Source organism: Colius striatus, chromosome 6 (assembly GCF_028858725.1).
Source record: "Colius striatus isolate bColStr4 chromosome 6, bColStr4.1.hap1, whole genome shotgun sequence".
Taxonomy (NCBI): Eukaryota; Metazoa; Chordata; class Aves; order Coliiformes; family Coliidae; genus Colius; species Colius striatus.
The window spans coordinates 44,917,530-44,928,485 of record NC_084764.1 but is presented as its reverse complement, the minus strand read 5'-3'; the positions used below and the strand labels follow the sequence as shown (position 1 = coordinate 44,928,485).

General features: G+C 51.3%; 2 protein-coding genes across 7 annotated transcripts in view; both read left to right on the top strand.

Moving 5' to 3' along the window:
• Positions 1-436: 436 nt before the first annotated feature.
• Positions 437-8,260, top strand: SLC25A47 (solute carrier family 25 member 47). The gene is made up of 6 exons (XM_010207359.2): positions 437-471; positions 4,134-4,177; positions 4,446-4,517; positions 4,752-4,934; positions 6,418-6,691; positions 7,827-8,260. The coding sequence occupies exons 1-6, from the start codon at positions 444-446 to the stop codon at positions 8,111-8,113; spliced, it is 888 nt and encodes a 295-aa protein (XP_010205661.2). The 5' UTR covers positions 437-443; the 3' UTR covers positions 8,114-8,260.
• A 1,861-nt stretch (positions 8,261-10,121) lies between these two features.
• WDR25 (WD repeat domain 25) overlaps positions 10,122-10,956 on the top strand; it is an 84,883-nt gene continuing 84,048 nt past the window's right edge. For 5 of the 6 annotated variants that reach the window (XM_061998697.1, XM_061998699.1, XM_061998694.1 and 2 more), the window contains exon 1: positions 10,128-10,468. The gene's annotated coding sequence lies outside the window, so the exon portion shown is untranslated. Of the gene's footprint in view, positions 10,469-10,956 lie in introns of all 6 variants that reach the window. The other variant, XM_061998700.1, reaches the window with a different exon arrangement.

The following is a 10,956-nucleotide window of genomic DNA, read 5'->3' as shown; positions in this document are numbered from 1 at the left end:
TAGAAGGTGAAAGGGTGGGCTGGGATGTGGGGAGGAGGGGTTTCATCTGCCGCCACTTGTGCCACTTCTCCGTGGCACAGGGCAAGAGTGTCCCCTGGCCGAGGAGCACGCGAGGCTGCCCTCTGGATTAATCAGTACAAGGGGGAATGGCCCCTTCCCAGGCAGCCTTACCCTGGGAGGCATCTCCCTGGTGATTTTCCTGGCAGAAGGGCGGCTGTGGCGCAGCTTGCAGGGCTTCGGGGGATTACTCATTCACTGTGTCCCTGGAGCGGCTCCAGGCTTCCCGCCTCTGCCTCCAGGGCACAAATTCAGCCAGTGCCCACACGGCTCACCAGCCCCAGAGCAAGAGGAGACGGTGGGCAGGTGATTCCCGTCGCCAAGGACCTGCAGAGCTCTGTGGAGGCTGATTCATCAGGGTGATTAAGGCGGCAGGCTCAGTCTGGATGGATTTCGTTGCCGGGGCCATCGGAGGTAAATACACGAAGCAGCGCTGGCTGACAAAAGTGGGTTGCTGTGTCTCCTCTCCTCCAGCTAACGGGCAGCTCTCAGTGGTAAACTCTTTGGATGGGGGCTGTTCATGAAAGGTGCATTCTGCTTCATGAAGTGGGAAGTGTCAGGGAGCCGCTGGAGAGGCCGTTGGGTCGGCTGAGCTCATGGCGATCCCCTCCAGCCTAGTCGCAGCAGGACAGGGCAGAACGCTGACAGGAGAGACAGTGGAGTACACGGTGTGCACACAGAGCAGGGCAAGTGCCTGGGCAGAGAAACCTCTGGGGATCCTGGAGGGCTGTCAGGGTCGTGGCTCTGGGGTTTGAGGATGTGATTTGTAAGACTGGAGGGGTGCAGGAATAGCTTTTGGCAGCGGAGAAGCTCTGAATGAGTGACCTTTGCGTGCCCTGAGGGTAAGACGTGTTTGTGGCTGTGACAGTGGTTTCAGTGTGAGTGTGCTACGGAGCAGCTTGGATCTGGCAGAAAGTAGGTTAGCTGAAGAGAAGGAACAGGAGAAAAGCGTTTCAGATGGTTTTAGAGCATGTGCTCCTGAAACCCAGCTTTGCTTTAAACAGCAAAACGTAGCCACTAGTCTCATTTCTTTCCTGAAATCACGTTGGATTTAGTGGGGTATCGAATCCCAAGAGAAAAGCCTCAAGGAGACAGCTGCCAGAACAGCCAGGTACACCAGCAGATGGCTGAGACCCCCAGCTCAAGCCTGCATATCAGATCTCGCTCTGGGACCTGCTGGAGTCCAGCATTTTCACTCACTGGGAGCAGATGTGTGTTTCCTGGGAAGGACCACAACGAGCTTTACCCTGCAGCCCGTTATTGCTCACCACTGAAAATGTCTGTGCCAGTGGGGGAAGGTTTGGTGACTCAGCAGCATCCAGCCTGGGAAGTGCCTGTTGCTTGGGGCTTTGGCTTTCCCTGGGGTGCTGGGGACCCTGCTTGGGAGGGGAATATAGCCAGCCCCTCTCTGATGGCTTGCCTTTCTCCTCTCTCCTTGCTGACTTGCCTTAATGGGGATGGTAGCCCTGTGCTGGGGCTGGCTGTGGGCCATCCATCCTGGAAGGATTCAGCAGACCCCCTCTGAGATGTGTAATGAATGGCTGGGCTCAGCTCAGCGGGGCAGCGACGGTTGTGTTTGCTTTTGCCAATACCTGCCAAATCTCAGATGAAGTAGGCATGAAAAATGGCTAACTGCAACCGCAGGGAGATCATTCACCTGGTTTTGCCTTTTGTTTTGGTGCCAGCTGGTACAGTGTTAGCAGGAGCCCCACAGGATCCCTCTCCCATACACACCCTGTACCTTTCTGGCCTTGTTCAATTCTGCTATGCAAACAGGACATGTGTGGGTCATGGTATCTTTGTCCCAGGCTATTTATATTGTGTGACACTGTGCAGAGTGCTTCTTCCTCAGCCTTTGATGGACTTGGCTGAGCTGCTCAGCTGTGACAACTTAACTGCCTTGAGTGCTTTGGCTCTTAAGGAGAGTGGCTCAAGGCAGGCTGTAATTGTTCAGAAGCTTGGCATGAGTGCAGTGAAAACTTTACCCTGATGGTCTCTTCCCAAGTGGAGATATTCAGCCCTTGCTGGACTCAAGGTGAGCAGGAGCCCTTAGGACTGGAAAACAATAGGAAATAGGCTTTTTTGGGGGGGCAAATCTGCTTTATTTTGTCTATGTTGCTGCTGTGTCTGCATCTTAATGTGTGAACAGGGCAATTTCTGTGGAAGAGAGGACACTTCTTGTTGAACATGGATCCAGAGCAGCCTCAGTATCTGACACACATGAGACAAGGCTCCTGCCTTCCTGAGCTGGTGGAGCAACCAGCTCAGCTGTGCAAGGCACACGTGCTCCTGAATCACCAGTGCCTGGGCAGCCCCCATGCTCTGCCTGAGCTCCAGAAGGTCTGGGATGGGTGTGATGCCAAATCCTCCCGTCTGGGACGTGCTCTCAAGCCGGAGGCTGCACCTCTGATGTCAGCACCGTCATGCTGACATTGACTTATGTGCTTCTCTGCTGCTCTTCCCTGGCTGGCAGGGCATGTGTTTGCAGCCTGCTGATGGCTGGGAGTCTGGGAGAGTGCTGGTGGCCTCAGGTGACACTTTGTGTTGGCACTCTGCTGGGACCAGAGGCATCGCTCCTTTGAGCTGCATTGCTCTGCCTGTGTGTTCCCCCATTGCTGTCTCTTTTACAGCCTCATCTCATTTAGGTTTTGAAGTTCAGAAGGTGGCTTCTTGGCCTATTTTTCTCACCTTCCTTTACCTGGGGGCAGATTTGATAGAGGTTTTTGCAGAACAAACCTCGTTTTCTTCCTGCAGGCAAGATGCTGTTGGTTGTTTCCTTCTGAGGGATGCACCTCAGGGTTGTCTCCTGGTGACTCACACCAGCAGCTGCTGCTTGTTCTAAAATATAGTACAACCTTCCAGACTTCTAAAGCAGCCACATGTGAACACATCTAGTGAAATGCCCACAGTGACCAGTATGTTTTTAAGTACTTGTTATTAAGGAGGACTCAATGAGGGGCAGTTTCCAGCTCATGAGCCACCAGACAGACACTGTTATCTATGACTGCCTGACTCCTGAAGGGTTCACCCAGCTCTTTTACGAACTTAAGCTCTGACTGACACACATGGATATGGCCTGTGTTCCTCCCAGCCTGATCTCCTCTGAGATGACCTGTCAGTTGAGGTACCCAGAGGAATTCAGCTGGGTATCCCCTTTATCATCTGTTGCATCTGCCAACAGACACATTTAGATCCAAGCTGAGCAAGGCAGTAAGGTAAGGGCAGGCATGGTGGGCCGTCTCCTTGCCACTGTGACCAAGAGTTGTCCACGTTGGAGCCTTTTGCTTGCCTTGTCTGCTCTTAAGGCAGGAACTGTCTCACAGGATTCATGCATTTCCAACACCAGTGGCTATTTTAAGGTCTTGAGAGGAGCCTGGGTGTTGATGGAGGACTGATAGCCCCCTGGCATACTGGGTGTGCTGTGGGCAGCTGTGTGGGGAGCAGGGCCTCTGCCCAGGCTAATTCCTTGCTGACCCTCTGTCCCACTGGGCTCAGCAGTGTAAGGCAGGTGCTCACAGCAGGGCAGTGGCACAGTTGTGCTGTGCCTGCTGTGCCCTGGCCCTAGGGCACACAGCCTGACAGGGATCCCTGCTGTGCTGTTGCAGTGGTATGTGTGAGATGAACTGCAGGGCTCGGTCCAGCATGGTGCCACCGACCCCAACGCCCAACACGTTCCTCACCCAGGGCCCTTGTGAGCTTCAGCCAGGACACATGCAGTCCCTGGCATGCAGGGCAGCAGGAGTACCTCTCCTGTCTTCCAGATGGATTGCTGAGAAGCTGTAACGTTTGGGGACCACCCTTTGTTACACTTGTCCTTGTGGCCACTGCTTTTGTTCCTCGGTATTTCCAAGTCGAGTGTGGAGAACCCAAATTGCACCAGACATCCAGAGGGGGGATGTTCTGTACGTCACACAAGGGTGCTTGGCCATAGTCCAAAGATGTTTTACTGACTAAACTGAGAGGGAGAACAGAAAGGTGCATCTTCCTGCTGTTCCCCTGATGCCATCCTGCAGCAGGGGCCGATGCTCTGTCATAATGTGCGCTGGTAACCATCTCCAATACCCTCTCTGTTGCAGGTGGTCTGAGCACAGCAGTGGGTTACCCGCTGGACACAGTGAAGGTACCTGTTGGAGCTTTATTTCTTGACTATAGACTGGAAACAAACAGGCCCTTTGGCTTTCTGCCTCCTTTTTGGAAAGCCAGCCCCACGGTAATGCTTTCATCTTTGCAGCATTGACGTATTTCACTGTCTTTGGTCTCACCATTTCTCTCCCTATAAACAAATGCATTGGTTGGGGATGCTGTTTGATGGCTGACTATGTTTGCTGTTGTGCCATTTGTTGATTTAGTCCAATATCTGCATTTTAAAGCTGCCCCTGTATCCCTAGGTGAGGATTCAGACCGAGGGGCATTACAAGGGGATTTGGCACTGCATTCGGGAAACCTACAGGACAGAAAAGGTAGGGACCTCTCGTCACAATTGCTGACACCGGTGGGGGGTGCTTTGTTTCAGAGAAGCAGAGCTGCCTCTGTTGATTTGGGAAGGACAGGCAGCACTTACAACCAACCATGTGTGGGGTCAAGTGAGCTGGGAGTACGTTTTGTCTCAGCAGCACACGGTCAGTGTCTCCCAGCAGACGCTTTCCCCTGCCGTTCCCTCTTCAAAGCCTTCTCTTTCCTCTGTTCCCAACTAGGTGTGGGGATTTTACAAAGGTGTGTGTGCCTCAGCCCTTGCAGTGTCGTTGATCTCCTCTGTTTCCTTCGGCACCTACAAAAACTCGCTGTGTGGCATCTGCAAGCTGCGCTACGGAGCGGCCGAGGCGCGGCCGGCCAAGCTGGACGTGGCCCTGGCCGGAGCAGCTGCCGGGGCTCTGCGGGTACGGGGAGGGCACAAAGGGGAAGCACAAGACCTCCTGTTCCCAGACACAGGAGCCTGGGAAAGCAGTGAAAGGGGACAAGCTGGAACAGAACAGGTTCCACAGAAACACAAGGAAAAACTTGTTCCCTGTTGAGGTGAGGGAGCACTGGCAGGGGCTGCCCAGATGGGCTGTGGAGGCTCCTTCTCTGCAGACATCCCAACCCAGCTGGATGAGTTCCTGTGTGCCCTGCTCTAGGTGGTGCTGCTCTGGCAGGGGGTTGCACTGGATGAGCTTTCCAGGTCTCTTCCAACCCTTGAGACTGTGACTCTGCCCAGGAGGCCACAGAGAGCCTGCAGCCAGCCCAGCAAGTTCATTTTCACTGTGGGTCATAGAATCATTGAATCACAGAATGGTGGGGGTTGGAAGGAACCTTTAGAGCTCATCCAGTCCAACCCCCTGCCAAAGCAGCTCCCACCTCACAGGAACGTGTCCAAGAGAGAAGGAAGATCCACAGCTTCCCAGGGCAGCCTATGCCAGTGCTCACAGTAAAGAAGTTTTCCCTCGTGTTTAAGTGGAAATGTTTATGTTCCAGCTTATGTCCATTAGCCCTAGTCCTGTCTCTGGCCACTACAGAGAAAAGTGCCACCCTATCCTCCTGACATCCACCTTTTAGGTACTTATAAGTGTCAGGGAGTTCCCCCCTCACTCAATCATCTCCAGACTAAACAGCTCCAGATCTCACAGCCTTTCCTCATAGTAAAGATGTTCCAGTCCCCTGAGCATCTTTGTAGCCCTGAAATGGGCTCCAGTTGCTCCAGGGGGAATTTAGATTCATTATTAGGAAGAACTTTTCCACTCAGTGGTCTGTGAAGCGCTGGAATGAGCTGCCTAGGAAGGGGGTGGAGTCCCCATCCCTGGAGAGGTTTAAAGGCCGTGTAGATGAGGTGCTGAAGGACACAGTTTAGCAGTGGGCCTGGCAGTGGGAGGTCACTGGTTGGACTCAGTCATTTTAAAGGTCTTTCCTAACCAAAACGACTCTATGATTTTGGCAAACATGCATGATTCCAGGCCAGGGAGGTGAGGCTGAAGCGAGGAGCAGTTTCCCACAGCAGATGGTGTGCTGGGCAGGAATGCCTGGCCACTGGCAATCCTCTTACAGAGCAGGCCAGATGGTCGGGTTTGGAGGCGTGTGACTGCACTTAAGACACTTTAAGCACACAAGAGCTCTGATGTGTGCTGTTCTGCAGCTGAGGACATCCCCATTTCCATGCCCACCTGGTTTAACAAGTTGTTACAGGTATTTGATATCCTCTGTGGATTCCTGCCTGAGCTTCCACTCTGCACAGGGCAGCCTGCAGCGTGTCCCGCTGCTGCTGGGCGAGATTTAGCACAGGCAGAGGGGAGGAGGCTGGAACCTACTGGCCTCAGGAGAGACGAGGGATTTACAGGAGGGGGATCAGAACACTGTGAAGGGCTGAAATACTATGCACTGATGTTACAGGTTGTGTTGATGACCCCTAGTGAAGTGGCCAAGGTTCGCTTGCAGACTCAGAGGAACCCACCTCCCTCCACGGCATCTCCCCAGCCCGTTTCCAAGCCCAAGTACCGAGGCTCTCTGCACTGCCTGAAGGTGATCGCCAAGGAGGAAGGTTTTGGGGGTCTCTACAAGGGCTGCTCTGCATTGGTCTGCAGGGATTGCTCCTCCTCTGCAATCTATTTCCTCACTTATTCTGCTCTGTGTGACTGGCTCACACCAGCTGGGAAAAATAAACCAGGTAGGTACTGGGAAGCATTTGGCCTTAACTGCAAAACAACTGAGTCAGTACCACACTGAGAGGGGAACCAGGCTTCCAGCAAGCAGCACAGAGTGGTAGGATCACAGAATCACAGCATGGAAGGGATTGGAAAGGATCTCTAGAGGTCATCTAGTCCAATCCCCTGCTAAAGCAGATTCACTTCAATGAGGTACCATGAGAACACAATTCAGGCAAGTCTGAAAACCTTCAGACTCCACACGTCCCTGGGCAGCCTGGGCCAGTGCTCCCTCACCTCAACAGCAAAGTGTCTCCTCATGTTCAAGTGGAACTTGCTGTGTTCCAGTGTGTGCCCATTACTCCTTGTCCTGTCACTGGGCACTACAGAAAAAAGACTAGTGCCATCCTCTCAGCCAGGACCTATAAACCTCACCCTGATCTGGTCCTGTGTGGGGTTACTGTGTGTTTGCATCCTGGTGCCATGGGGCCATTTGTGCCTCCCTGGGGCAGGTGCCAGCAGCCTGTGTGCCAAGGCTTCATCAGCACAGCCTTGTCCCTCAGCAGCTGCTCCTCTCCATGCAGAAGCAGTGTTTCTGGCATGCTCTGGTGCCTAGCATGTGGGTGTGAAATCCTCTTGATGCAGAAGTAGAATCTATAACTAGAAGTGAAACATGGACAAACCTCCCAAGAGTCACCATGGAGAGCAGCTCAGAGTCGGTCTAGAGCTTGAACACAAAGCCCAGGTGCAGGATGTAAAGACACTGAAGTTTGCTTGGTTTTGGTTCCCCAAACAACTACTCACTTTGAGAAAAGATCACAGAGGTGACATTCAGCAAAGGGCATCTTCCTGGGAATGATAAAGATAAGTAGGCTCAGGCTGTCTCATGTCTAGTTGGTGTGCTGTTAAAATAGCTGTTGTCTCTGCACAAGGCAATATCTGTGTCTGGCAGTACCCCAGTACCCAGGATCTGGGCATGCTGTGAAACTGAGAGCACATGCAGTTAGTGCCAGAACACTGGAAAGGCAGCACTGCAAGAAGTGGACACAGTAACTGCTACAAAACATGCAAGTTAACTAAGTCAGTTGACCGACTGAGATTCTTGTAGCTGTGTGAGTGCAGTGCTGGAGTTACCTTCTCCCTTCACTCTCTCCTCAGGTCTCCTGGTTGTGCTGCTTTCTGGTGGTTTTGCTGGAGTCCTGGCCTGGGGATTAGCTACTCCCATGGATGTCCTCAAATCAAGGATGCAAATAGATGAATCAGAGCAGCACAAGTACAAAGGCCTCATCCACTGTGCTAGGGAGAGTGTGAGGAAGGAGGGTGCCAAAGTGCTTTTCAAAGGACTGGGTTTAAACTGCATTCGTGCCTTTCCTGTGAACATGGTCGTGTTTGTGACATATGAAGCTGTCCTGAGATGTACAGACCATTACACAGCCAAAAAATAGCTTGTGCCATTCTGGTCAGAGGTGCATTTTCTTTAGCTTGTGTTTCTGCAGCACAGCATCCCCTAACAACAGCCAAACACCCTCTCCTTTGATGGACAGCGGCACAAGCACGGACAGCTCAGCACAAAGCTGGGTGACTGACAGCTGGCTTTTATTCTTACAGGATTACAAACCCACCAGAGAGTCTTGGACTTACACACAGCTCCCTTTTATCTCATTAATGCATTCAGCCACTGCTTTGGCCCTTGAAACGTTTGCAGACATTGATGTTCTAAAAAGCTGCTGGTCTGGGCAGAGGTTTCTGCTAAAGGATTCACTTTGTTTTCTACTGGTATAGAAAGTGATCTTCACAATGAAGGGCAGAGCTGGGGGGTTTGTGTAAGGCTCAGCACTATCCAGAGTGTGTGTTGTCCATGTAAAGCCTGCAATGCACCCAGTGACTGTCACATATATTTGTGCTTCAGGTTGGATGTTTTGCTCCCCAGCTGTAATTGTCCCAAAGCACTCCACAACCACATCCCTGGGGTGGGACAGATGCAATAGGAATTTCCTTGCTTTTTCCTGTTGCTTACCGAGCAGCAGCAGACACGGTCTGTTTACATAACCCTGCCAAGGGCTGCACCTCCAGAGCAGCCAGGGAGAGCAATTCCCCTCAGCCACGTGATTTTCTCCCAGCGCAGCCCTCCAGCATCAGTCCCCTCCCTCCCCAGCCTGGCACAGCCTCGCAGCCAAGCTCTTCTCATCCTGGAAGGAGGGTAGGAATACATGCAAAGCCTCTTTTGCTTCTCAAAGGAAAGGCTGCCATACAATCTGTGTACCAAGGGGGTCAGGGGAGTCAAAGGAGAATTGCAAAGCTGAATTGCCACCTATTGAAAAGGACACACTCTTGTCTCCTTGAGCCACGCTGCTAGGAGCACACCAGTGCTTTTGGTCAAAGAAAGAGTTGCTGCCTTTGCTAACAACTATTTCTGTCACAAAGGGATAGTTTCCTCAACATGCTGAAAAAACCACCAACAGTGTTGTGTCAGAAGGAAAACCCCCCAGACCAGCAACATCTTCATTTGCTCATCCTGCCTCAGGAATGGCATTTACGTTGTCTGCCTTTGTTTTAATCCCTGGATGATGACATATGGAGTAGATTGGATCCAGCCCCTGTCCAATTCTGCTGGAAGGGAGGTTTTTGGAGGGAAAGAGGAAGACTGTATGTTTAAATGAGTTGTCAGATGCAGGGTTGATGCCCTCCTGGCTCACAGTCACTTTTGCCAGTTGACAGCATGGCTTTGACTACACTGGCAGTGACTTGCAGCACACGAGACTCATCAGGTACCCTGGACATATAAGAAGGACATTGTACTAGAAGGACAAGTTAATTTCTGGTGCTAGTATAAAGGGAACCTCTTCCCCTCCAGAAACTGCCTTGAAACTGGCTTTTTAAACACATTCACAGCCATGCTATCAAACAATCATCATAACTCTGCTCTCAAGAGCCTACCCATCCAAGAGCAGGGTTAAAACACCAGGCAAGTTCAGAGGACGTCATCTTAAAGGGAGTGAAATGAAAGACCCAATGACACTGAGCCCAGTGCTTATGCCTTCAGCAATCTGCTACCCCGTTACATCTTGGGCATCAGCACCAAACTCCCTTCAGTCAGAAAGCCCTTACAACAGGAGACTTAAGTCCTCAGGGTATGGAATTCCTCTTAAGAGTCTGCTACCCTCCCCTCTTTGTACAAGGGCTGCACTTGAGTGAGTGCTCTCTCAGCTGGGTAGTCATTTATCACAGCTCTGCCTGGATGTTTTCTGCAATCAAACTCCTTTACTGCTGTATTATTCTCAGCTGACCTTGTCCTCAGGCTTTAAATCCTCTGGAGACAGTAAAAAAAGCAGCCTGCAAATCAGACTAAACAGCCACTTATTGTTAGGGACTGTTGATACTATCTATGGTCAGCCCAAGGTTTAAAAAGGAAGTAGCTCAGCTCTCCCAGTAAGATAATCATGACTAAAAATGTCTCCTCCTGTGGGTGTAACTGAAATACAGCTGGTTTCAAACAATTACAGATGAGTTAAAAGTGAGTGGGAACAACTGTGGAAGCCGTGTGAGGGGCTGAGAGCTGTAAGCCTCGGGGTACTCAGCACCATATAAAAGCAGGTTCTTAGGTAGCACAAACAAGGGCTTTATGGGAGGAAAATGGTACCTCCAGGTATCTTATTTCAGGATGGTAACTGCTTTGCAGTCTGCCCTGTTCACAAGCTTTTACTGGACAAGATACACACAGGTGACAACCTGCGTTAGAGGATGAGCTCATGGCTACTTCATGCCCATCCAGACTACAAACAGCTACAAGGATGGACTGTGTAAGTACTGTAAACACAGGCAGATGATTATAAACCACCTTTTCTTTAATGCCATGACACACTGCATGTATTATGTATGTTACTCCATTCACACCAAGCTGGGTGTTTTGGCTTCTGCATTTCCAGTGTTGACAGCTTTATTTTCTGGTTTCTTTGTATTACCTCAGCCTTCAGCTCCTCTCATAGTCACAGAGCTATTTGTTTTGAGAAATCAGCTAGCTGAAGGCCAGCTAACAGAATGAGGGCACCCCACTGGCTGTGCTGATGCTGGGTGTGCTTTGCTGTAGGGGTTGCAGCTTGTTGTACAGATCAGTTCTTTAAGTACCCAACTTGCTGACCTTGAAAAAGAACCCCCACTTCTTGAGTTGGCACATTCCACTTCTTGTTTCCTTGTTGCTGATAGTTCCTTTTGTCTCTGATACTGTTTATGAACATCCAAGCAGGCTTCAGCAAGCCTCTTGGTGACTGTGAAGAGCCAGGTGAAGCTA

Excerpts from the sequence above, each read along its gene's own strand:
- SLC25A47 (XM_010207359.2), top strand. The coding sequence starts at position 444 with ATGGATTTCGTTGCCGGGGCCATCGGAG. Across the intron at positions 472-4,133 it reads CGTTGCCGGGGCCATCGGAG|GTGGTCTGAGCACAGCAGTG; the intron begins GTAAATACACGA and ends TCTCTGTTGCAG. Across the intron at positions 4,178-4,445 it reads ACCCGCTGGACACAGTGAAG|GTGAGGATTCAGACCGAGGG; the intron begins GTACCTGTTGGA and ends CTGTATCCCTAG.